At 40.8% G+C, this 26,850-nt stretch overlaps 2 protein-coding genes across 13 annotated transcripts in view; both read left to right on the top strand.

Annotated features, from left to right (window-relative positions):
* DOCK9 (dedicator of cytokinesis 9) overlaps positions 1-6,192 on the top strand; it is a 113,137-nt gene extending 106,945 nt beyond the window's left edge. For all 11 annotated transcript variants that reach the window (XM_059466417.1, XM_059466413.1, XM_059466410.1 and 8 more), the window contains 4 exons: positions 724-914; positions 2,071-2,171; positions 2,374-2,512; positions 4,973-6,192. In XM_059466417.1, the coding sequence (XP_059322400.1) occupies positions 724-914; positions 2,071-2,171; positions 2,374-2,512; positions 4,973-5,095 (554 nt within the window). In that variant the 3' untranslated portion in view covers positions 5,096-6,192. The remainder of the gene's footprint in view (positions 1-723; positions 915-2,070; positions 2,172-2,373; positions 2,513-4,972) is intronic.
* Positions 6,193-13,855: 7,663 nt separating this feature from the next.
* SLC15A1 (solute carrier family 15 member 1) overlaps positions 13,856-26,850 on the top strand; it is a 75,040-nt gene continuing 62,045 nt past the window's right edge. The window contains exons 1-7 of one of the 2 annotated variants that reach the window (XM_059493588.1): positions 13,856-13,902; positions 18,287-18,309; positions 21,196-21,280; positions 21,364-21,505; positions 24,189-24,308; positions 24,467-24,566; positions 25,270-25,360. In XM_059493588.1, coding sequence (XP_059349571.1) covers positions 13,899-13,902; positions 18,287-18,309; positions 21,196-21,280; positions 21,364-21,505; positions 24,189-24,308; positions 24,467-24,566; positions 25,270-25,360 — 565 coding nt within the window. In that variant the 5' untranslated portion in view covers positions 13,856-13,898. The remainder of the gene's footprint in view (positions 13,903-18,286; positions 18,310-21,195; positions 21,281-21,363; positions 21,506-24,188; positions 24,309-24,466; positions 24,567-25,269; positions 25,361-26,850) is intronic. The other variant, XM_059493589.1, reaches the window with a different exon arrangement.

The raw sequence follows: 26,850 nt of genomic DNA, 5'->3' as shown, positions 1-26,850 counted from the left end.
TTTCACTGGAAGCATTAGTTCAAATGGTCTTATTTTGTTCTGTATGGGTTTTTTCATTTCACTTAACTAACTCCTTTATAGCTATCAGCTAAAATCCTTTTCATATTTTTGGCCACAACTAGGTTTTCCAGGTTGATTTCTTCAGTGAGGAATCCTCAAAATAATTATCTCCTTTTCCTTAAGCTTTCAGAATTCTGAATCTGGACTCTGGCTTTCCTTTTTCTTAGAAAAAGACTATCTTGTGTTTTGTCTCTGTTAAGTATGAGTTTCTGTATTAATATAGTTGTAAAAAAAAATAAGTGACTTTGTAATAATAAAGTGACTTTATAATAAAAAGTGACTTTATAGCTGTCCATAGCCAGTACTTGTGAGGAAATAGAAAATAAAGCTTCACTATTTTTGATTCTTCTCTTCTTTGAGATTTGTGAATGTTAAGCAATTCTTTTCAGAGTTCTCCTATAAATTAAGTTCCAGTGGTTTATTTCTGGTGGTTATTAGTAGCAGTAATGACAGTGATCTTTCTTTGCTGTAATGCATGTAACACTGTGCATATTTACATTTCAGTGTCTTGCCTCCCGGTCCATTTGGCAATATTTTTAATTATATAAGTTATTAAATTGGGCAGCTGATTACATCAAAATGAGACTTAGCGTAAGATTCTCTCAAAGCACACCTAATTAAAAAATCTTTTCCTGACTGTGTTAAACTTGTTTCTGTCCACAGCCATACATTGCTTCCCATATGTGAAAAAGCGCATTCCAGTGATGTACCAGCACCACACTGATTTAAACCCCATTGAAGTAGCCATTGATGAAATGAGTAAAAAAGTTGCAGAACTTAGGCAGCTTTGCTCTTCAGCTGAAGTTGATATGATCAAATTGCAGCTGAAGCTACAGGGAAGTGTCAGTGTTCAGGTAAGAGCTTTGCCATAAAGTTTCATTTGCTTCTGTCCTTGAAAAATTATATTAGTAGCATTTTATAGTTGGTTTCTATTCTGCACATTCAACAGTGTCCTAAATTAGAAATATGCTCACTATCTGCAGTTATTCTATGAATAGGAAAAGAAATAAAAGTATTTAATATAAACAACTGATCAGAGACAGTTGCACAAAAGAATTAAGATTCATCTCTGGAATATGTTGCATTCCAAGCCCCACCAGATTTTGGTGAAAAACTGAACCTGAAGATAAATTAGCATATTTTGTCTAGCTGTAGGTCTGCCCACAGTAGGTCTAGGACATTTTTGTAAGAGCCTTATGGAGATAAAGAATGAGTGATAACATATAGGAAAAAAATAACCATAGAAAATCTCATTGTGTGTGCCTTTTTGCCTGAGGCAAGCAGGAAGTGGAATGTATAAAGAAGCCATCAGATTCACTAGAATGGGTACCTGAAGCAGGTGTAACATGTACAAGTCAGTATGGAAAGGATCTTCAAAAAATGCAGTGACAAATGTGCTGCTCTATTATTTTAAATTGATTGGAAACAAAGAAACTGTTCAGTCATCTCTTATGACCAGCTGTCTCATTCAGCAGAAAAGGGAAAAAAACCAAACCAAGGTTCCAGAATCAGTAAGTTGTAAGCTGGTATTATGGGATGAGAAGGGAGAGGCTCTTGTTGATAATATGAAGGAATAATAAGGATGAGTCATAAGTCACTGAAACCACTTCTCCTGTAGCTGCCCTAAGAGCACAATTAAACTTCTGCAGGTTTTTGCAGAATTCTCAGCTTGCAAATCTGTTTTCAATAGATACACAGACCAAACAGTAGTAGGTTATCTCATTTTCCCACCCTCATTTCATAGCAGAGATGACAGATTGGCAATGTCTGCAGTTACTTTGCCACATCATTGAAGTGGTTTCTTTGTGCCAGGACAGGTTTATAGCACTGGAGAGACCTTTCCTGTTTTAATGCTCCATCTTGAGTAGTTTTCTTGTTTTCTAAGTCCAGCTTTTTTGAAATCAATGTATTCTCATAGGAAAATCAAACGCAATAAATGCCTGTAGGGCCTGTTATTGCTAAGACAGTATGTCTGATATCTGACTGTTTTTAAATTCTTGTTCTTTTTAGGTTAATGCTGGTCCATTAGCATATGCAAGAGCTTTCTTAGATGACACTAACACCAAAAGATATCCAGACAATAAAGTAAAGCTCCTAAAAGAAGTTTTTAGGTATGGCATGGAAGGTTTGGGAATTCTTGGGGATGGGATAGAGGGAAAAAAAATGGACCTTTTTCCCAAAACTCATAAAAATTCCTTTTGAAACTTGCAACTTTTAAAGTGTTCTGATTCATTAATAACGTACTTTAAGCTGACATTTCAAATCAATCATTTGGATTTCTATTTGAGAACTTTCTTATTTTCTCCAAATCAGGCAATTTGTTGAAGCCTGTGGGCATGCTCTGGGTGTAAATGAACGACTGATAAAGGAAGATCAGTTGGAATATCAAGAAGAAATGAAGGCAAACTACAGAGAAATGGCAAAAGAGCTTTCTGAAATAATGCATGAACAAGTATGTGCTGAAATGAAATTATGCATGCTATCATTCAGAATGTCACTATAATGTGGAAAGAGTAGGGGAAATGTATGGGATGCTTTACACAAAAGGATTGTTTCTTTTTTTTCTTTCTGTGGGAGTATAAGCCTGTCATGGACCTTCATTTTTCTGGCTTGTGTTTTTCTCAGTCTGGTTTTATTTATATTTGCTTGTGTATTCCCAGCCTGGTTTTTTGTAAGCAAGAAAGACTGCAGTAAAGATAAAACAAATGTAATTAAGTTAATATATACCATCCGCAAGTTTAGCCTTTTCTTCATTGATTTTGGAGGTGTAAATAATTGCTTTTGCAACAAAGAGTTAAATGTCTTTCAAGGGATATTCCAATACATTTTCTTGAGGGAAGTCCAATACTGGCAAGCTAGAAATATGTGGGGAAGGAAACCCAGAACTTTTGTGGAGTGAGATGAACCTTTGCATCTGGGTTCCATGGTAGAAATGTCTCATGAGTTCAAAGGAAAAGATATTATTTCCAGGAGGACAGGAAGAGCTGAAGTTCAGTGCTTGATCCCTGCATGCTTGACATTTTTATTCATCATATTCATCACTTCAGCCCTGTTTTCTTTCATGCACTGTTACTTTTAAAACCTTTTTCCAGAAACATAGAATGGTTTATAATTCTTAAGAGAGGTTTGCCTTTATTCGACCTTTGCTTAGATGGTACCCAAAACTTTTATGGGGAACTTTTTTCTGTTCAAAAACATGCCACTTGTCTAAAGCTCACTTCATATGCTTTCTTGCTTTCCATTATTTCCCAATGTGGTTTCTCAGGTACTGTGTTCTGAGTAGCTCTGTGATATTATATAACTATGATGTGTGATATTATATAATTATGATGAAGCACATTGGCTTTATTTTCCTTCACCTATTTTGATATCCTGTCACAGAGAAGGGCTTATGACATAACTCTTTAATTACCATCAATAAAAGACATTGCGAAACAAAATTTATAGGAAGTGATAGTGATACCATTCCAGAATTATGTGGTTGGGTTTGTTTTTTTAATAAAAAACAGTAGTAGAGGAAAACAGTTTTGAAAGATTTGTGGAACAGAAAAAGAATTTGCTTAGCTAGCAGAAGTTGGACTATATTTCAATGTGATTTATTGATAAGCAGAGGAGGATTTGGAATGGAGGATAACTGATTGGAAAGCTGATTGAGATGAACAAGGTACATGAGAGAATTAGACAGCAGTACATAATACCCTTTTGGAAAGGACCGGCAAGTGTTTTGGTCAAAGAATTTAATGATAAATGCAAGATTATCATTTCCCTGGCACAGGAAAAGAATATAATGAAAATTTGTACAGAAGAAAAAGTACATTGAACTCAGTGGAAGATGTAGACGTTTAAAAAATGGTAACATGTGTGAGTTTCCAAAGATTGGTGATAAGAAAAAGCATGTCCTGGAACTTCAGGTGTAAATCACATTGCCCCTACTTCTCTTGGTTTACATTTAGACAAACAACTGATATCCTTAAGATACTGTGAACAGAATATGAAAGAACCGCACTGACTGCAGTAATATGTATTATAAGCCTACTACTGTGTTCTTATGCAAATGTAATTAGTTGTGCATAATTAAAACATGCCATGTTGTTGGTGGTTTTGCTTTAGGGTTTTGGGTTTTTGTCAGTTAGACTGATAATTCCCCTGAAGGCTTAGAAACATGAAGGTCTTCACTTAAATCTTTTTAAATGTCTCCTTTATGTATCTGCCTATTGCTGTTTTGGGAAAAAGAGCTTTGCATCACTGAATAAACTATTAGCTGTAATGTAACCATACAAGGTCTTAAGAACTGCAAAAAAATTGTTATAAAAATGCATAAAAGAATCTTAACAGATTTTTTTTTTCTCCTCTGCTGCTTGCCAATATGATCAGATGGGATGGTAATTAGTTTTCTCTACTTCTGTTCTATTAGTTTGTCTAATCTGTATATAATTCCTTTTTTTGTGGTATTTCTAATTTTAGCATCAATTTGTTTATAGCTGTTAAGAATGAAATCTTTGCAGTGTTTTGATAGTTTTTGTGAGAAATGCTCAAATCATACCTCTAAGTCAAAAAAAGGAAAACCAAAAAAGGGCAAAAAGTTAGCTTGTTGTCACTTTGAAACTCCTTTTGAAAGTTAACAGAAGGAATGATAGAAACTGTCCAAGCATCCTCTGCAGAGGACAGTGAGTTAGGAGAACTGATATTGGAGAAGTAACTTCTCCTAAATCCAGGACATGGCTGAAAAGAGTAACCGTTTCCAAAAAGTTTTGTGCAGTTGAAAAAGTCCTGGGAGGCTGAGTCAATGAGCAGCACATCAAGAAATTGGTTAGCTGTTTTAGACATGCCTGTGCCATTTTGAAACATAAAAATAAATACATAAATAATACATTTTGAAACATTTTGGTAAATACCTGTCTTTCATTTTAAGATTACTCCAGTGGAAGAAAAGGCCAGTGTCATGCCCAACTCACTGCACATTTTCAACGCCATAAGTGGGACTCCGACAAGCACAACAGTTCACGGGATGCCCAGTTCTTCTTCAGTTGCATGATTGTTTTGTAAAGGAAAGTATGTTTGTTTCTTTTGAAGTTTGTGGATTTGCTTCATTGTGTGCAAACTCAGGATGACCTCGAAGCTAAATGTTGGGCACATGCAAACTGCGTAGTTCATACGAATGTCTGAGCACACTTAGCAAATAGCAGTTACTGGTAATAGTCTTTTAGAGTAAGGGAGGCACACATATATATTTTTTAATCTTGCTGGTAAAATTTAAAAGTGTTCACAATGTCATTGCAGAAGTGCGTGTTGGAAAATTATGAAGTTAGCTTCTGTTTTTCGTTAGAAAGTATTATTAAGATGAATTGCACATTACAAAAAAAGTGTTGTGGGATGTAATTTTGCAGATATGTAACATTCAGGTGTTCTTTTTGTGTATGGCACATAGAGATTCCAAGTACAAGAACTATTTTGGGGCTAGACAGAGACACTAGTTTTTGGGGTTTAATGGAACTGACAATAGTAGTTTTTGTACCATTTGGCAAATTGTTGTGCTTTATTTTATACCTTGTTGCATTTTGGAGGTATGCGAGCTTAGGTCTTACTGAACAACTAAATACAACCAAAGGTCTGTATTAATGAACATTGAGTTATACTAAAATATCAATAGTAGTAAATTGTTATGTACATATGGTTTGTTAATACAGTCCGTACAGTCTGTACATAAATGTATTACATTTCTAAACATTTTTTAATATTCATACCTGCTCTTACCATTCTGCTTTCAGTTTCTTTTGAAAATTTGCTCATTCCAAGTATATGCAGACTACAGTTCATTTATCCCTGTATATAAATAAGTGCAATATAAAGATGTATACAGTCTTTGCTATGTTAGGTTTATATGCAGTTATTAAAAAAAAACCTTTTTTGCCAAAGCAATGGAGTATGTAATTGGTAATCATGGTTACTGTGGTAAATGGTGGTATAATTTAAAGCTTTTTCCATATTCTTATTCTTTTAAGACATTAATTTAGTAATTTTATATTTGGGGAAAATAAAGGTTTTTAATTTTATTTAACTGGAAGCACTGTCCTGCTGTAATTAAACATTCTGTACTACATCTATATTAAAAGAAAAAAGGTAGTTACTTTTCTCACTGTGTGCTGCGTTTTTTTGTTTTAGATTCACTCCTGACATTTGGGGAAAATGAAAGCTTGAATTTAAAAAATGTCTTTTTGCATCCTGTGTATGAGATGCAGACACTTGTCGGTCTTATTTCATATTCCTTGTCAGTAAAGGCAACTAAATTATTAGTTGAGACATCAGTTTTGAGTCCCTTGCATTTGACTCTAGTACCATGTTACTGTAACTACAGGTTGTTATTCACCAGAACAGTTAATATTAGGAAGTCTTCAAAACTTTTCATCACATGACAGTAGAAAACATCTTTTATTTATGACATAAGGTTTGCTGTCATTTTTCTGTAGCACAGTGTGAAACACATATGTTGCCATTACTCATCAAAGGTTTTTTCTAAAGCAGCTCATCTTGGCAGTGAAATGCTGCATATACTCTGCTTTCTCTATGTTTCTGAAGCAAAATTTCTCATTGTTTAAAATTCTTTCCCTCAAGAGGAAAAAAATCATACACTTCTAGACAGTGAACTCAACAATGCTGTAAGAGGCATTTTCTTCTCCTCTGCCCTAAATGCTTCACACTTCTGTTCATCTGTGGAAATAGGTGTAGGAACACCTACCTCAAAAGGTGTTTCATTATTGGGAGAATATAGAATATATCCTGTAAAGCTGTTTTGCCACTCAGGAAGACTTCTGTATCCATGTATTAAAAGCTGTTGTGTGTATCACGATGGATTCTTTTAATTGCCTCATTTTTTGTGACTTTTTCTGCTTTGCCTTGGGAGCAGAACTGACAGTTTCCCTTTTGCACTGAGACCTCACTTGGGTTAAGATGCATCTGACAACTAACCTGTAAATGTAGTATGTATTCAGAAGTGAATATGTTTCTGTGTATGTATAGATATATATATGCATATATATGCACACACAGAGGCACACATACATCTAAATATATGTGTAACTGCTTTGCTGAACCTTGGCCTATGAAAACCAGCAAACTGTAGTTGACATTGCTGTAGGTTTACACAGGCTTAAATCATTTAAATCATTAATGATTAACACATAAATGACATGTCTATAGACTTAATCTCTTGTGATGTGTTTCTATGAGGGAACACACCCTCTACTGTTTAAGCTTTATACATTAGTAATAAATGGGGGCATTTCCCTCCTGAATAATTCCTTCTGTACCACCTGTACCCTTCTCTGTTGTTACTTCTGTAGCATGTAAATTAATTATCCAGTGTGGGTTAATTTATTTATAAAGACTTGGGCTCTGTGCAGGTTTTTGATTAATTTTCTTCACAGTAGCTGGTATGGGGCTGTGTTTTGGATTTGTGATGCAAACAGCATTGATAACTCAGGGATGTTTCAGCTGTTGCTGAGCAGTGCTTGCACAGAGTCAAGGCTTTTTCTGCCTCTCACCCCACCAATGATCACACTGCGGGTGCACAAGGAGGGAGGAGGGGACACAGGCAGGACAGGTGACCCCAACTGAGCACAGGATTGTCCTGTACCATATAGGTGTCATGTGCAGCAATAAAAACTGCAGAAAAAGTTTGCCAGAACAGCACTTGCTCAGGGAGTGGCTGGGCATTGGTCAGCTGCTGGCAAGCAATTGAGGGTTTTTTGCATAATTTCTTCATCTTGGTTTTGTTTTGGTTTTTTTATGTATTAAACTGTCTTTATGTGGACCCACAAATGTTCTCACTTTTATCTTTCTGATTGTGTCCCCTATCCTGCTGCAGAGGATTGAGGGAGCAGCTGGATGAAGTTGAATCACAACAGTCCTGTTTTGGCACCCAGTGTCAGGCTTGAAGTGTTTGAGATAACAGATTTGACCACAGTGTGTTATAGAAGGAACTGATAATTATTTTCAGTTTGACAGTTGTTGGTCATAGTGTTGATTTACTTGTTCACAGTATTAGTTTATCTAATCACTGCCATGCTCCCTATTTTTTCTTTTTTTTTTTTTTTTTCTTTTTTGTTTTGTTTTTTTTGCTATACATCAAATTTGAGAGCTTGTTAAAGGCTGAATTTGCAGAGTATCATTTAGTTGTGTTTTGCTTTGGAGAACTATGATAAGAGTTGGCCTTGAACCTAAACTGGTATTTGGGCCCTGCACTGTTGCCCTCCCTGCACTTTGGGAACCATCTCATGAGGACAATGAAGTTAGACATTTTCCCTTTTCCAAGAACCACTTGGCGGATGAAAGAAAGAATGGCGCCTTCCCCTTCTTTTCTTGTGGGGTAGATGTTTTCTCTCTTTCTACAATGACTCTTCCGTATCTTGGATACCCTTTGGTAACTAAGATATTCCTACTGGCATGTTTCAAGTATATTTTTCCAGCTTTTCCTAAGTTTAATTCAAGAATATCACACAGGGGTATGTCCCGAGGCAGTATGGTCATGGGTAGCAAGGCATGTGGGAGAAGACGGGCAGGTGACAAGGACTGTCCCCTCTGGCAGTCTGGGACTTCACCACAGAACAAGTGCAGGATCCTGAGGTGATCAAATATTTGATAAAAAAGGATGTCCTGGCTATGGCAGAAACACAGCTTAGCACTCTGCCAGGGCTGACAGTTGGCTGCCAAGCCCTGCTTGGGAACCTTGAGGGGAGAAAAGGATCTGTGGCTCTGGGGACATACAGACAGACACTGGCCAAAGGATCTGTGGCTCTGGGGACATACAGACACACACTGGCCAAAGGATCTGTGGCTCTGGGGGACATACAGACAGACACTGGCCAAAGGATCTGTGGCTCTGGGGACATACAGACAGACACTGGCCAAAGCAGAGACCCCTCCACTCGACTGCATCACTCTGTGCTGACCACTCTGTCATGCCCTGCAGGGAGCAGGAAGCCAAGCCATAGGAATGAGGGGGCTTAAGGACTGTAAAGTTGAGGAGGTGTAGGGACAAAAGAAACTGGACCTTTCCAATTCATACTCTTCAAAAATCTTTTTTCAAGTTGCTGAGTGGGCTCTGGTTTACTGTTGCCAGAGTTAGATACACAACAGCAACTTGTAATAGGTCATTGGGGTCTTTGCAACTGGGTCTGAGGATGGACATGGTAAGCAGTAAATTAATGTTATAAATATTGTTTTAAATAGTATTTAAGTAGAAATGAAATAAGTATTAAGAATAAGTATTTCAATTGAAATTAATTATTTCAAATAAAACTGTGTCTTTGGATGGACCTGGCTCTTAATGAAAGCACTTAGTCTAGGTGCTAAGGCAGGCAAGGTTTTTTCTTATATCCAGTTTCTATTATCTTTGATTTCTTTATGAAAAAACTTCAGTACAAAGGAGACATCTGAGTCACTGTCTGTCATGAAGGTTAGCCATTAAAATTTATGAAGACTGCTGTTCTGTGGTTTTTCATTAACTAAAAAATTCTGTATTTAATTGTATTCAGACTGGGAGTCCTGGAGCTTCCTGCAGGAAGAAAAAAAAGAAAGCTTTGGCAGATAATGAAAAAATTCAATTGTTTTTATGATATTTTGAAAGTTTTAATTTTCAAAATATCAAAATATTTTAATATCTTTAAAATATTTTGATGGTGGGTTTTTTTCCTTTTCTAAGTGGTATAGTGAATATATGAGTTATTTAGAATCTTTTAGACTCTAAATATGTTTTGGTCTCAACACAAATAAACAATTAAAATTATATCTAGAGAATAGGCAGTATATCCTTTTCAAGTTAACTGTAGTAGATATTAGGGCTTTTTTTGCTGGTGTTTTCTGCTTAGGAAGGAGTTTTGTAATTTCTTCTCTCAATGCAAAACTTGAAACTTGTTTTTTTTTCCTGCAAAGCAAGGTGTGATTGATATTAGTAAAATACCTTGGAAATGCTACACCTTGTTTTATTACTACATGATGTAAATGATGAAAAAACACTGAGAGTTTTCTAGCTGCGTGGTTCTGTTTTGCTGTTTGGGTTGTGCTATGAAGGATTAGCTGGAAGGACAAAAAAAGGAGGCTGAAGGGAATTAGGTAAATAACCTTTCACTATGAATCCTTAGAATAACTTTGTGTGTTTCTCTCTGTCCTGTAAGATTCATTGACACCAGGAGCTGAACAGCAAGTGGAGCTTCTTGGGATAGTGATTTTTGTAGCTAGTGCTGTATAATCTGTTCATGTTTATCACTGTGATATCTGACTCCCAAAAATGTAGAAGTTTGATGTGACAAACTCAGATGGGGAACATGAAAATTGTGACCATAATTGGCAGAACTGCAGCTGAGGCCTTCAAAACACACTCATCTTTCAAAATAAAAATTCTTTTACATTAGTTTTGTTTCAATTTAATATTTTAAGAATTGGTATAAGGTTTAAGCAGCTTTATACAAATATAGCTTTCAAATTAATTGAAGTAACACATCAGATTTTTTCCAAGTGTATGAGCGAAACCAGATGCCTACCAGCCTAGAACTTAGACAATATAAGAAAATGCTGATAGCCACTGAATAAATAACTTTGAGTTAACGTTTATTGTTTGGGGGAAAAAAAAAAAAGAAGAGGATTCTGAAGCCTGGAAGAAGTCTGAAAAGAAAGTGACTGCATGATTTTCTTCCAGTCAGCATTATCAGTACCAAGATAGAAGTGAAACTTCTCATAGAGCTGGTAAGTACCCTTTTATCAGTGTTTGATCAGGGCTTTTATCAGTGGTGTGGACTGTAAAAGGAAGAAACAAGAAGTTCCCAAGGATGCACAGATAACTGCAAGGAAAGAACCTTAGTTCAGCAAAACTGTCCAATTCATTGTTCATTCCATAACTCTTAGAACTCCATCATGGAATACTGACTATTTCATGATGAGCTGCACACCCCTGCAAATTCTTCATACTTATTACAATTCTTCCAATCTAAAAAAAAAAGAGTCAAAACCATAAAATAATATTTATAAATAACACATAATCTGAACAGATAGTAATATGCCCTCACTTTTTTTAAAATACTTCAATCTCAATTCAGGTTGTTCCTGAATGAATAATAATGAATAGTTGTTATAAATTATTCCATGTTACGGACTCACCTCACCAGCCCCTCTGAAATGATTGTATTCTTCCTTCCTAGGAGATGCAAGGAAACAATCTTACAGACCAAGGTACAACCTTTAACTGAGCAATATGTGGAACCATCCCTCCAGTGGAAGGATCATTACAGCAGGAACACACACAGCCTGGGAAGTTCCTGCAGAGCACTGATGGTAACTTTTGAACACGAGTGGTGGAAGAGTCATTAAGGACCTGTGCTGTGGACCTTGAACTAAGAAAGTAGGACAGGTTTGAGATATGAGAGCTGGGAGTAGTCTTGGTTATGGTGACCATGAGATGGTGGAGTGTAGGATCTTGTGTGGAAGAAGCAGGACAGTATTCTATTACACCTTGAAAATATGCTTCTGTGACTTCAGATTTTTGCAGAAAAAAAGCAGAAATGCATTTCTGCATTTTTGTTTGCTGAGTATTTAACAGCCCTGCTGTGCACTGAGTACTCCTTAAAAGAGAGCCTGAGGGGGAAACTTTAATCCTCTGAGAATAAATTCTGTCCCTACAACAAGTACAACCATAAAATAGCTCCACAGTGGTCAACCCTGTGGCATCTGCTTACTAAAGGACAGCAGAAGCCAATCCACCTCAGAAACAGCTGTGAAACCACTGTGTGTCCTTTTATCTCTCCCTGTGGGACAAATTAAAGTGTGTACTCAGCAGGGTGAACACTTTAACAGAGACCTTAAATATAGAAAGATAACCTGAGTGAAAGCCAGGGTGATCAAACTAACTCATTTATCCCGAATTTTTGAAAAACGTGATGTTTTTCTTTAGCATCTGAATTCCTGTTGGATGTTGATTTCTAGGAAGAAACATCAAAGGTCTACTCTTTGTTTTCACTAAATGCATGGGTCTATATAAGATGTGCCTGGAAACGAACCTTTTACCAACACTGGTCATGCAATGGGAAGTTTCCCATTGTTCAGGAAAGAAATGGCATCTTTAATTCCATACTTTAACAGAAAATGGTGTTCATATCTCAATTATTTCTGTAGATGAATGAGCCATTGGAGGTTCCAGCATTCTTTGCTGCATTACAGATTGCTTGTTTTGCTGGAGTAACCATAATAGAGAAACACAACACTGCCTGTGCTGTGTGGCCATATATGTATATCCCACTGAGAAGTGATACATGACTAGCATCAGCTGTGTCAGTGGAGCTTATACAGCAAGATTTATGTTTCTTACTGGAGAACTTGCTATAAATATAGCTATAACCACCTACTCATGTTTTATCTGAAGAATTTATTCACAAATTTTTACATTCAAGGGTACAGGTAACAGCTAAGGGGTTAGAGCTCCTTTGAGTAGATTATCCCCATACAGATACAATTGAAGAAATCCAGGATCAGCTGTAGCTCTGGACCACAAATCAGAGCAGCCTTTAGCAGCTGAAGTGCTGACTGTAGATATTCCAAATTGCAATGCATTGCAATGCTTGTTTGATTTGTACCCAAGACAAAATGAACCTGTTCAGCAGCCAGGTAATTATTAAGTGCATGCCATAGAGAATGCTATTGGATTGGTTGCATAAACTAGAGTGTACCACTGTATCTTCAAGCCTCAAAGAAGGAGCTCATTCTTCTTTCAGAAAATTCAGTTTTGATAATGTCAGTTGATGTTTTACTGTTTCTGCATGCTGAGTTCATTCAAGCCTTGGTAACATGTAGCTTCCCCTAGCTGTTCTTCTGCTCAGCCTTGCACTCTGGCTCTCCTGCTCCTGCTAAACTTCTCATCCATTTATTCCATGTACGTGGCTCAGTAAGGTGTGTGCATGAAACATACATCATGGTGTACTGATGTGCATTCTCCCAGCTTTCCCTATGGCTTGTGGCACAAATGGCACATGGGACAGATGTCTGCTGTGGACTGACCAAGAGATGAGCAAAGTAGTCATAGAAACACAGACTCACAGGATGGTTTGGATTAGAAGAACTTAAAGTTCTTCTAGTTCCCATGCCGTGCTTTGGGCTGGGACACTTTCCACTAGACCAGGTTGCTCAAAGCCCCATTGAGCCTGGCCTTGAACACTTCCAGGGAGGCATCCACATCTTCTCCAGGCAGCTTCTCAGAAGCATCTGTCCACTGGAGCCACAGGTCAGAGAACATTAGAAACCGGTGGCAGCTGCAGCAGTCTAGGAGATCTGTTTCCTTGGCTCGAGAGAAGGGAACGAGGCAGAAAGCTGCTCTCCACACAGCGTATAATTTCCCTTACTTGCTTGCTAAGTTTTCCCTCACGCCGTTGGCAGCAGAGGGACAAGGTGGAGCTGGCAGCAGTGCAGGGCGCTCGGTTCAGCTGGTGGCTCTGTTTCGGTGCTTGCTGGCGGCCGGAGGGCGAAGCGAGCCCCGGGCACAGGTGAGAGCCCTGGTTTGGCAGCCGTGAGGGGAGCGGCGGCGGGAGGAGCGCCGGGGCTCCCGGAGCGCTCCCGGGGCAGCCGGGGCCGCTGGCGGCGGCTCAGGGCCAGGTGAGCCCCGGGACGGCTCCCGGCCAGCGCGACCCGCTCCGCTCCCGCCCCGACACCTGCGCGGCGCCGCCCCGCAGCACCCGGGGCCAGGCGGGGCCGCCCCGCCGCCCTTAAAGCCCGGCCGCCCCCGGCAGCCTCCTTCCCTCTTTCCCTGCCTTCCTGCCGGCTTTCAGCCCCGAGCGCTGCGGCGGGACCGCGCCGGCGACATGGGTAGGTGTGGCGGGGCGGGATGGGGCAGCCCGGAGCGGGTGGCGGTGGCCGGCCCGCGGGAGGGATGCCGGCCCGGGATGAGCATCCCTCCCGCCGCTTCCCTCCGAGCCGGCTCATCGTGCCGTGACCGAGCTGACAGCGTGGCCAAGGGTCTCGCCCGCCCAGGGCTGCCTCTGCTGCTCGGTGTCGGTCTGAGGAAGTCCCCGGCTACTCCTGGCTCTCTACTCTCCCTCCGGGGCAGCTCTCCCTCAGCAAACGCTGTATCCTGGTTTATACGAGCCTGCCTTGAAACCCGAGTGAGAGCCGAGAGCTGGTGCCTCGGTCTCTGTAAGCTCTGAGAGCTGAGCCGGTAAGGTTTATCCTACACTACACTTGTAAGGCATGTGGAGCTTGAGATTTGAGCACAAGTTAAAGGTGGTGTTCCTTGTAGATGTTATAGAATGCTTTTTCATTGAGAGTGTTTGCCTAGGGTTGACTTAGTGGTTCTTAAATACATAGATAAATAGCTGGAAGATTCAGATAAGGGCAGAACCCATCTATCTAATTAATCCTGAAGATTTTTTCCTGTCTAAACTGGAACACTGAGTAATAGAGGTGCAAACCCAACTTTTTTGTGATGTATGTCTCCATTGCCTTTTGTTGGTCTTTTGGTCCCGCAGTGCCTGAGTCCATGGGTGTCTCTCACAGCAAGCAGCTCGTGGGCTGGAGAAACCTTGTCTCACACAGGGAAGGAACCTGAAATGCCCACTCTCCACCCCACAAGAAAATGAACCCAAGAAAGTGCCATTGCATCTTCAGCAAGCAAATCTTGTGGGACAAGCAGCCATAGTAATGAGCAGGCAGGACGTGACCATTGTGCTGCCAGGGGTCTTGCTGGCTTGGGCAGACAACCAGAAAAATGGAAAGAGTTCTCTGAAGAGAAAGAAATGGGATGCAGCTGTGTCTGCCCATTTAATATCAGGCTTGTTGCTTTATAGATTTGCTTGGATAGTTTCTGTGTGAGTGTTTTTCTGGAGTAGCAAGGTGTGAAGCAGGGACTCCTGGAGGGGGATGTCCTGTTGGGAGCAGCATCCTTGTGCAGGTGCTGTAGGGCTGCTCCAGGGAGCAGAGGCACTAGGCTTGTCTGCGCCCCAGGTCAGGTGTAGGACTGTGGGCTTGCTCTGGAGGCAGGAACATCCTAGGTGACAGTGTGGGTGTGTACAGATTTATTGTGGCCACGGACAGGAAGCATTTCATCCGGGCAGAGTTGCTGTGATGGCTGCATGGAGCAAGGCAGTGCGCTCCCATCTCGTGCCACAGACTGTGAGCTGCAAGGGCTGCAGCATCCACTGCATCTCTGTGACTGCAGGGAAGGAACCACCCTGGTGGGAGGGGGCTGAAGCTGTAAGGCTGCCCCACCTGACCTGCAAGGTTGGGATGCAGAGAATGGCACACTGATAATCGTTTGGATGTGGTGCTGAAGGCAAGAACTGGGTGGTTGTTGACTTTACATGTCTTAAAAAAAACTTAAACGTCTTAAGGGAATACAAATTGAACAATTGATTCAAGCTTTGTCATGAAAAATGTGGAGCTCTTTGGTATTTTTGTATCATGAAAATGAGCAGTTCTGTGGGTCATTCTTTGTGGGGAAAAAATAAGAGGGGCTGAAGGTTGCCCCAAAGAGGGACTGCTCCAACATGCCACTAGCAAGCTTCAGATTTATCATGCAAGATGGTGGGTGCTCTGTGCTTTGTAGGTCAGACCCTGAAGCTGCCTGACAGTGGAGTCCTCAGTTTAGGTGCCTGTGCTGAAAGGTTTGCTTTAATGCTGTCTGGAGTATCCCCAACCCTCTCTGCAAAACAAGAATAGAGAATAGAGGGGTGAAGTCAAAATGTTTAGAAATAGTTGTGTCTCTTAAACATTGAAGTCAGATGATGTTGTCTGAAAAAAAATTGCCTCTTTGATTTCCTCTAGTAAGGTTTCTTGCAGAGATGATACTTTTGCTATTAGGAAAGCAGAAGAAACCCCAAACCAAAGCAACAACCAGATCCTAAATATTTTTTCCCAAGGCTTAGCTAAGAGACAGAAGGGAGCTGCCCAAACTGTTTTTCTCTGTGCATGTTATTAAAAACTGGCAGTGGGATGCACCTGTGCTGGAAAGGCCAACAGGTGGAAATAACCAAGGAGCTGCTATGAAGATGGGCTATTGCTGACACCTTGGTATCTTCAGTGTATCTTCTCTGGTGGCTTGTGGAAGGGACATTGCCAATAACTTCAATAACTCATGTATCCGTTTCTCTGGGTCTGGATTGAAGGCACTGGAGACAGTTGTTCATGTTCAGACTCAGGTGTTTATTATTTCTTATCAGTAAAACCGTCTCACAACCATGAGTTCAGCAACCTGTCGTTAGCAAGGCACAAATGGCTAGCAGTCTCTTGTTACAAGGCCTTTTAAGCCTGAAGTATCAAGTTAAGAAAGGACACCTAGATTATTTTCCCTATTAACCGAATAACTGATCTCTCGAAGCCCACTATGCGGACTTTTCTGCCCAATTAAAAAACACCAGACAAACCCATAAAGAAGAAGGAAGATGAAGGTAAAGACAAACAACCTGCCTCCATCCTAAAACCTCCATCTTGCTTCATATTTATTTCTGTATTCTAAAACCCCAAACTCTATGTTTTCCACCCTGTGAAATTACACACTTCTAAACAACTACACACCTGTAATCCCAGTGTTATCAATCAATTTTGGAATCCTTCTCCAAAGCCTCAGGTCAAATGCAGCGTTCTCTTGTGGGTCTATGCCTTTAAGCACAGAAAGTTTAATATTATCAGCATCCAGGATTGCAACACTCATGTACCTGCATGTGCCCTGAACTGGGTGTGTTAGCACTTTCAGAATGTTGCTTGCTCCCTAAGAAAATATATTCTTGAATCACCTGCATAGCTGAATCACTTGCAACTATCTCTGTTGTGAAGGTACTTCTCCACAGCAGTGTAGGAAAGAATTGGAATAATCTCTTTCAGTGATTTCTGAAGATTTACTTGATTTAATATTGTGTCAAAAACAATAGTATTTTCCTGTTTTCATCTGTTGTGGATTGTGGACTAAATAATGATTTTCACAAATATACCTTTCTTATAGAGATGTATTACAGCCAGGCTTGATTAACAAGCAAGGATTTCAAAGTTAATTTCTTGTACTTGGTCTTATCTTAACGAGCTTGCTCATGTGTTTTATGTAAAATGTTTATGGAACTCCTATGTGGGCACATAGCCTTTATCTGACAGAGTGAAAACTCAGCCTTCAAGCCTGTCTCCTGAGCTGGGGAAGCCCTGCAGGGCTCTGCTTGGAGTGCTACCAGGGGTAGGATGTTGCAGACATTTTTTCACAGAAATACTTTCTTTCAGATTTCTGCATTTTCTGGGAAGCAGAAGCCTCAGAGGAGAATGTAAACAATTGTTATCAGCTGCTGTGAAATGCAATAGGATGCACCGGTGATTGGTTCATGTTCCCATGTTTATGATTAAAGGCCAATCACAGGAGCAAGCTGGGGACAGAGTCCCTGGACACAACTTTGTTAGATATTCTTTCTTTCTATTCTTAGCTTAGCTAGCAGCTCTGCAACTTCTCTCTTTATTTCTATTTAGTATAGTTATAATTATTATATATCATATATCAGTAAATCCAGCCTTCTGATCAAGAAACAAGATTCTCGTCTCTCTCACCTCCAGTGACCCCATGCAGGGTGCTGTAATAGTAGGAGGCCTGCCAAGAGCAGCTGGAAGTGACTTCAGGGCTGCAAGCAGCTGTCTGCTCTTGCTGCCCTCAGTGGGACCCCTCTGCTCTTTCCGGTCTTCCCAGGTTAAGGGTTCAGGTTATGGGAGTGCTTGCTAAAGTAGATCACTCACTTGGGGCTTTATATTCAATTCTCTGTAAGTCCCTTTTCAGGTCTTGACCTCCATCCCTGGCAGGGCATCTTGAACCTCTTCTTTAATCTTGACTTGCCTTGAAGGTAACATCCCCAAGTGTGAGTTGTTACAGGACTCATCATCTGTGGGTGGCTGCTTTACCACCCTCTTGAATGATGTGTGGTGAGCAGCCATGGGATGCTTTGCCTCCTCAGTCCTTTTGAGGCTCTCCTGGCAGTGTGGGAGTTTATGCACACTCTGAAGAACCAAAGGCTGTCGAGTGAAGTTTTGCCTAATAACTGAGAAAAGTCTCCCTTTAATAAACTGAAATTTATTAACCAGTTTTAAATTTAAATTTAAATTTATTGACCAGTACTGTGTTTACATTTCATTCTTTATTTAGAGTTGAACTTTTTTTGAATCTTCCATTGGTTTCAAGGCAGTATTATTAGTTGCAATTGACTTGTATTTTGGTTTTTTCCCTCCACAGGAGGAAGAATTTCCCGCCAGTCGGTAAGTATTATTTTCCCACATAAAAAGTTGCCCTTCTGATTCTCTTTGGGTTACATTGTTTTGGTAATGTTAGCAGTACCCAAAATAAAAATAAGCCTATAAACATACATTAAATGTATGCAATAAAGACTTACTGGCAAATGTGCAAAAGCAGCCTAGTAACTTATTAAATTCTAGCTAAGCATTAATTTGCTCACCACCCTGATAAAATGTTTGTGGAGCCATTGCTGACTGAGCAGATGTTGGTAAGGTGGAGATCAGTCCCTGGAGCCCATCCTTCTTGCAGCTGAGTTGAATCTTTGAACTGCAGCTGCTCTTGAATCTTTGAACTGTTAAGCACATGTGTCTCAGCAGCCCTAGCTCTGCCTTTGTATTTCTTATCTTGCAAGGTTTTACTACACAGACTTTCCCTCAGCAGACAAAGTCAGAGCTCTGCAGCAGGGTGGTGGCATCCCCAGGGCAGGCTGAGGTTACAGAGGGGATTATAAAACATATAAAACCTTCAGGTTACCTTTTGGTGGTGGATCTGGTGCTTCCTGACCAATGAGGGTAACAACAGAAAAGGTTTTGGTAGATGTGTGTATGGGCACATGAATACTGTAACAGAGGACAGTACGGTGCAAAACAAGGACAAGAACGCCTTATATATTAGCAAGGATTAATTGTATAGTCTCTTGTCTGTAGCAACTTGGAAAAACAGAAGGCCTGTCACCTGGGAACGACCCAGTAGCTTTCTCTTGCATGGCCTTGTCCATGCTCAGCTCTGGCTGTTACATGCAGACCCCCTCCAGTTTGGGGGCAGCCACTAAAACCAACCACTGGCTGCTGTGCCAGCATGGGAGTGCAGCACAGCTCCACCAGGCACAGAAGCAGTGGTGGCTTGAAACAAAAATCTAGCCTTGCTGCATTGTGACCTCCCCAGACCAGCATGTAACACCATCCTAAAGAATAAGGTCGTGTGTAGGGTGATGGCAAAACACTGGAGAGGTTTGTGAGAACCCCAAGCGTTCAAAAGATTTTAGTGAGGTTTTGTGAAATTCAGGTGGAGATGGGTCCCACCAGTTCCTGGGCCAGGACTGCTTTGTCTTTCCCTCTGTAGGCAAGAAAAGACATGGGGAGGTCTTTGTTCTGCTTCAGGAACAGACATTGCCTCCTCTCCACCTGGGCTATTCCCAATTACAAGTCACACAGCCTGGGTTTCAGTAACCAACTTAACCTGTGCTGAACCAAAACTTCAGTGTGTGACTCTCCATCCCGTGGCCATTTGCATGCCTTAGGGGAATGCTGTGTGGATGGGGCACAAGGCATTCTTCTGGGTGAGCTCCAGCCCTGCAGCACTTGTATCCAAGCTGGGAGTAGTTGTCCAAACCTCCTGCTGCCTTCAGCTGAAGGAAATGTGCAAGCTCAAATGAATTTTACCTACTTTTGGGATACGTGTGAATAGTCTTCCTTTGGAGACACCTCTTTCAGCCCATGGAGGATGTGATAAATCAAGAGTCACAAGTTTCTATTTAGGGCTCAAAATTTTTGTTCTCTGAAGTTAGAGTAGTCCCACCCGGCACTGGCTTCAGCTGAGATGGGGTTCTTGCTGTGAAGCCTGCTTATCAAACCATGGGTAGGATATGCAGTATGTACTTGGTTCTGCAAACAGCGAAGGTCAGTGCTGCTCAGGCATCCTCACGACTGAGTTTAGTCAACAGTGCTCCTGCCACTCTCTTATTTTCATTTCTCTTGCAGGATTCCCAAAAAAAGCCTGTTGTAGCACCCAGGTCTCCAAATGTTGCGTTGTTTGTTGAGACTTTGCTGGCGACAGTGGCTTGCAATTTACTTGTGTCAGGCATGATTTCCCTGTCTCAGGTTTTTTTCCTTTCAATCCGCAGAGTTAACTTCTTCCTGTTTCACACAAAATAAAGATTAATTGAATTCCTAAGCTTTTGCAATTCAAACAATGCCATTTTTAATTAAACTTGAGCACTGAGAACTCTTTTGCCTCTGGAAATGTCTTTAAAATTTGATTCTTTGCTATGGAGAAGGGTTAAACCCATAAAAAATGTTAAAAGGTAGGATTATGTTTAAATTGCATCCCCAATAACTTTTTTAAAAATTATATATTCATCCACTCCATGAAGCTAAGTAGGTGATCAGAAATGAAGCTACAGTTCTAGTGACCATGTCAGATTTGTACCTGATGTGTGCTCTTAAACCATTGTCTCAATGGCAAGAACTGCATGATGATGACCATGGACATGCCTGTTGCAGCAGGTGAAGGCTCATTGAACCTGGCAGCCAAAGCCATGTCAGCACAGGTTAGGAATAAAGTCTGTTTTGTTATCAGGTCTGAAGAAATGAAGGATTCTTCATCAGGCATTTTTAAGGACAAGTAATTTTCCTCAGGGATTTGCCTGAATGAAAAGTTTAAATGTGTATTTGTTTTAATTACAGGTGCTTAAAAATAGCCCTGAGCTTTTAACTGGTGTACTGCAGGGGCTTGGTGCATTTTTGATTGGTCTTGGATTTTGATTTTTGTTTTTCTAAAACATTGGGTTTTGCATATTTTTAGATATCAGTCAAGATTGCTGCAAGGGTTAGGTGCTGAAGACCTCAAATGTGCATAGTACAACACTTGTAGGTCACTTCTAGCATTGCTGAAGGTCTCTTGCAAAATGAGAGGTGTGCAGACCTCTGGGGACCAAGAGAGGAAAGTGACAACTGACTCTTGGTTCAGATAAACTCCTGTCATCCCTCAGAAGCCTGTGCAGTGTACAGACCCTGCGTACCTTCCCACTCCCACTGAGTCCATGTTGAGCTTGCTTGAGCTGTGGGTTGCAGTGAAGAGTGTTAGTCTGGGTTGCACAGCTCTGAGCTCACATTCTCTCTTGCCTCCAGAGGCCCCGCTCTCGCTTCCCCTTGGGAGCTACCTTCATCATCAACAGTGACTTCTTCGAGCGGTTCTCCTTCTTTGTCACAGCAGGTATGTCCCTCGTCTCCTTGTGCTGAGCATTACCCAGGCCTGACTTGGGTTTTTAACCTGTTGTTTTGGTGTTTTTCCTGCAGGTGCACTCATTATATATTGCATAAATTTCCTGCGCTGGGACGTCAGGGTCACTGCTGCCATCTACCACACATTTGTTGCTCTGTGTTATTTGACGCCGATTCTTGGAGCCATCATTGCAGACTCTTGGCTGGGAAAGTTTAAGTGAGTGCTTCCTCAGAAAGCAGCCAAAGATCTTGAAAGCTCACCTGAAACTGGTATTACTTAAATCATCACCTAAAACTGCAGCTGTGAACATCAGCTTCAGAGCTGGTGTTGCCTGCTCCAGGATAGTTTGTTTTATTTCACCAAAGCTTGAGGTTTTCACTGATTCAGCTCAGACTTGAAACTGCACTGTGAGTTAACAAATGTTCCAGATCTGCTAGTTGGTTAAGGGTAATAACATGCTTTCCCAGCGTGCTGCATGTTTTTTCTCTCACCTGGGCAAAAAGTAAGCAAAACTAAGGAGAGTATTCACCAAACTGTGAAAATAGATACTGGGATTTATAATTACATAGGGCAGTCTATCTACCTGTTGCAAGTGGCCAATGAAATACTGAATTACTGTGTTGTCTGGTGTTAACTGGGCCTTAAAATAAGTTTTAAAACACTATGTGATTTCAGAATTGACAGATCAGTGAGGGGGTCTTGCTGAGTAGGAATTCTTTCTCCAAATGATGTCGTTAGTGACTTTAGCTGCAGGTTGTTGGTCAGGGTAGTACCACTGCAGTGCTTAGTAATGTGACCAGTTTATTTCCAAGAGCTTTGTCTCCCTCTCTTTTCCTGATGTTTTGATTCTAAAAGTGTTTACTTTGCCTGAGAAAAAGCACAGTAAAGATTTTATGGAGGGTTATGAGCCATGAGTGTAAGACCTTGCCAAAGGTCTCCCAGTGATTAGAGATGTGCTGTGTAGTCAGCTGCACTGTCTTCTTCCGCTGTAGGGACAGCCCCTGGGAGGCCAGGGCTGCAACCACAACCCTGTGAGCTCTGTGCAGCTGCTCTGAGCAGTGCAAACTTACTGCAACTAGCTGGATGTCTTACAGATTGCAGCCTAAACATATTGTGCACTTGCTTGTCTACATGCTATGGTTTATTTTTTAAATTTATTCTGGCTTTTTCATGTTTTATCAAGATGAAACTTTCCAGACCTTGCATCTCCTCCTTTGGTACTTGGATATGCCCGTGCTGCAACTGAAAGGCCCAGACCTTTAACAGGAGCTTGCTAGGATGGCTTAAACAAGAGAAAACATGCTTTAGGATATGCCATTAGGTATTAACACCCAAAAATGCAGCAAGGTGTCATGAGGAAAGCTTAAACAAGAATTTTTAAAAAATATCTATGATGTCAAGTGGAAGAGGAGATAACCTAGGCACTGTTAAGGACCCTTAAAGGAGAGGCTCCAATCTTCCACAATCCATGTACTTGGTGCAATGTTTGTCAAGAAATGTGATGAGACCTGCTCACAGATCATTGGATTGAATTTCTTGGGGAAAATAGTACAGAAACCACAGTTATTGTTTAATTGTGTGCCATCGATGCAGTGCCAATTATGAATGTCTTTGTAGTGGGTTTGTAAGCCTCACAAATAAAACTCCTGATCAGCTCAGATTCAACTTTAATTGGAGACTTTTTCCCAGGTTGCTAGGTAAATAAAGCAACTCTATGGAAGCGCAATTAAAAACCCACCCCATTAAACTCCATCTTTTAAATAACACTAAACAGCCAACTCCACGTTGCCCCACTTCATGTATTTTTTTACTCTGCTGCAGGCAAGGTCAATTTTAAGTCAGCAAAACCTTGTTTTAAAGTGAGGAGAACTTGCTCAATTTCCCTCTTGTGTCAGGGCGCTACTCCAAGCTTGCTGTGAGGATCTCTTGCCTATGTCAAATAGCTGTTCTAGGTCTTTGAGCATTGTCCTTCATTCTCCTACCTTGCACCAGGTTTGGGACCACTCCTAAAAGCTGGGGTTTTAATAATTTCACATCATTGCATTGTATTTCTCCTGCTTTTCCTCCAACCTGGAGACCTGTGTCTGTGTCTATTGAATGGAGGCCCACCCAAGGACACAAGCGAACATGGATTAAACTTCAGCTGTGTACTTAGGGTCCAACAAAGTGAAAATGGAACGTGCTTTTATTTACAGAAAAGAGGACTGGACCCTAAAGCCAGGGTGGGAGACTTGGTAATTATGCAGTACTATTGCCCTAGGCTCCTCCTGGCCAAGGTAGTCAGGCTGAAAGCCTGCAGCCTGCACACTTGAGTGCAGCTCTTACTCAGATCTGAGTGTAAAAATGTTGTTACACTTACAGCGAAGAAGGTGGTGTTATAGAGTTGTTGTTCACAACAGTATTTCAGGGGTATTGCCATGTTTGAAGCAGATTTTTGATTTTTCTCTGTACTCCTGCAACTGAAATATAACACAGAAAAATAAATCAGTGTAAATTGCAGATTTTAGTTTTGCAGAGTAGTCCATTTGATCTTCAGCTTATAAAAAAGATGAAAAGGGAATTCTTGAGTTGATCAGTAAAAAGGCAACCATTGAGGATATGTAAGTATTTTCCTCTGACCTAGTGATACCCATAGAATCCATTTGTTATTATGCCTTGCTTAATTAAATAAAGGCTACGTAGAATAATAATAATAAAAAGAATAGAAATACCGTGGCTGTGGCATGTGACCTGATTTTTATAGTAGCTTCTGGCAAGTTCAGTCCATAACTCATTGTATCTGTTAGTTTTTTTCATTACCAGGAATCTTTAAGGTAAGCAGAAGTCTGCATTAGCTGTGGAATTATTTTTGTGTTAGTGTGTTAACATATCTAAGAAACTCTATCTCTCTTGACAACAGGACCATTCTCTACCTGTCCATTGTCTATATAACTGGGCAGGCAGTCTTGACTGTGAGCTCCATAAATGACCTGACGGATCACAACCAGGATGGCTCTCCTGATAATGTAGCAGTGCACACGTGAGTTGCCTTGTACACGTTTTTTTTTCCCAGGCTGGTCAAGGACAGGAAAACTTAAGTTTATGTTACTTGAATTTCAACTGTCTTTCAACCAGTCTATTATGTATGCTGTGAGAACTAACCCAAAATTGTATATTTTTTTTTCTCCTTTGTTCCAGTGCTCTGTCCATGGTTGGCTTGATCCTTATTGCCTTCGGTACTGGTGGGATCAAACCGTGTGTGTCAGCATTTGGTGCAGATCAGTTTGAAGATGATCAGGTAACAATGTCTTACAGATTTTCAGTTATACAGATTCTCTAACTAATGTTTTATTATAGTACTCTAATATTATACATGTTTAGACAGGTGCATTACTGCAGGGTTTTCCTGAAGAGCTGAAAAAGGAGCTTGTTAATTATTTATCTTGAACTTTGAAAAATGAGGCGCTGATTTTTTGATCTAGGCACATCAATGGGGTTGTGGCTAAGCCTGCAGTAATCCGTGGGTCTCTGGGCTTTGTGTGGGTCCAATCTGGCTAGCTCGAACCCAAGCCCACACGGACTTGCATGGACAGAAAGTAAGAGATGAGAAGCGCTCTTCTCCATGTGGGTACAAGTATCCTGTTTATTGGCTTGGGACAGGACACTCCAGGCAGCAGCATCCACCCAGGTAGAAAGGAGGGTGTGGTACCCTTGCAGTGGAGTTTTATATCCAAGGGGATGGGGGCGGGAAAGAGGACTGCGGCCAATGGGATGGCACTGGGGAGGGGCGAGGGGAGGGGTACCCATGGGACAGACCACCAGGTGTGTAGAAAGGAGGGCATGGCGAGAAACGATGTGATGAGGAAGGGGGAATAACGATCTCTGTGACATAGCACACCCAGTACAAACTTCCCATCACCCAGGGCAAAACAACTACTAAATAAACTATTTAGTGCAATACAACATAAGCCTTTCGAAACATCTTCCTGTTTTTACTGTAGGAAAACCAAAGAAGTAAGTTCTTTTCTTACTTTTATGGGAACACTGCTGTTGCAAGTTTCATATCTGCTATAGTCATCCCACGGCTCATGGGTAAGGTCACATGTTTGTTGACGATTGTTAAGCACCAGAAAAGGTGTGTTGGATTGCAGTCCAGTCCAGTTAAAGTTCGGGTTCTGTTCTCTGACACACTGGACTTATCTAGTTTAATAGTCTTCTTAATAGAAGACTTAATAGTCTTCTATTAAGAACTTAAATAGTCTTCAGTGTGTCATCCAGCTTCTCAGAGATGAGGTGCTCTCAAAAACAAGCCAGTTGAAAACCTTCATTGCCTTTAGGGCCAGAAGTGCTAGATCTGAAAAGACATGCTGGAGCTAGCAGCTTGTATGCCTACTGCACATTGTAATTCCACTAAGGTACAAATGTGTCACATCTTCCAATACCTGTGGAGTATCACACTTGATAGAATTGTATTGCTTCCTGGGAAAGGAAGGGGGGAGAGAGCCTTCTCCTCTGGAAATGTGCCCATGCTAAGTACAGAAGCATCTCTGCATGTAGGAATATATTAATCCATGTGACAAGTAAATAATTTTTCATCTTGTTAAATAAGAAAGTTATGTTCTCTTTTGCTTGTGAAGAAGAGCATGATCCTAAACAAACCCCAGCAATTTGCTAACCTATGTGCATATGGATTTCTGTGGCAAGCTTGCACAGATGGTGCTGTATGGATGCACTTGCCAGCAGTTTCACAAGGCTGCTTTTCCCAAAAGCAAGGAAACAGCATGTGAATTCTGGAATAACCCAAAAGCACTGGGCTGAACTTCTGGCCTTTGGATTTCTTGACTGGAAAAGACTCTGTAGAAGAGTTTTAGATGTTTGCTTAATGCAAATTCTATCCTTTCCCAAAAAAGGAAGTAGATATGCATGAGGCACAGCGTGTAGTTTACTTCCTTGCTGATACAGGGTGAAAAATTCCTTGGAAAAAAAATGACAAATTGAGCTGAGGGAAGTGATAACCTGTTTCAGCCCAGAAAGGTTTGACCAGAAGACTTATACAACTAAATCAAGACATGAATTATCTGAAAGCTACCATTTTTTCCCAACCATATTATCTAAATCTCCTCTTAGAAGAAGTATGGTGAAGAATGTAATGATTTTTCTTTTATTTTATACTGCTGAAGTCAGTGAGAGTCAAATCTGTGACTAATGCCAAGGAGGGGAGGGGGCTGGTGATTGTGATTTTGTTTCAACAAGCTACACTTACGTCACTAAAATCTTTGCTTATGAACTTGGCCCAAAACTTTTGTAATCTAGTTCCTTTCTCACTAAGGACACGCTTTTGACCCTTCTAGTGTAATTCTTCATGTCTCAGTGTAAAACTAGATGCAAATTTCCTGTGAGGAGGTCCTGAGAGGCATTAGGCTGTTTGGCCTGGAGAAGAGAAGGCAAAGGGGGCATTTTAACCAAGTAGAAATATCCCTGATGGGGAATGAAGAGGACAGAGCCAGGCTTTCCTCAGTGGTACCCACTGTCAGATCAAGAGGCAATGGGCACAAGCTGAAATAGAAGAGGTTCCCTCTGAA

Source organism: Ammospiza nelsoni, chromosome 2 (genome assembly GCF_027579445.1).
Source record: "Ammospiza nelsoni isolate bAmmNel1 chromosome 2, bAmmNel1.pri, whole genome shotgun sequence".
NCBI classification, from domain to species: Eukaryota; Metazoa; Chordata; class Aves; order Passeriformes; family Passerellidae; genus Ammospiza; species Ammospiza nelsoni.
The sequence above is the reverse complement of the archived record's forward strand: the minus strand, read 5'-3'. Positions and strand labels throughout refer to the sequence as shown.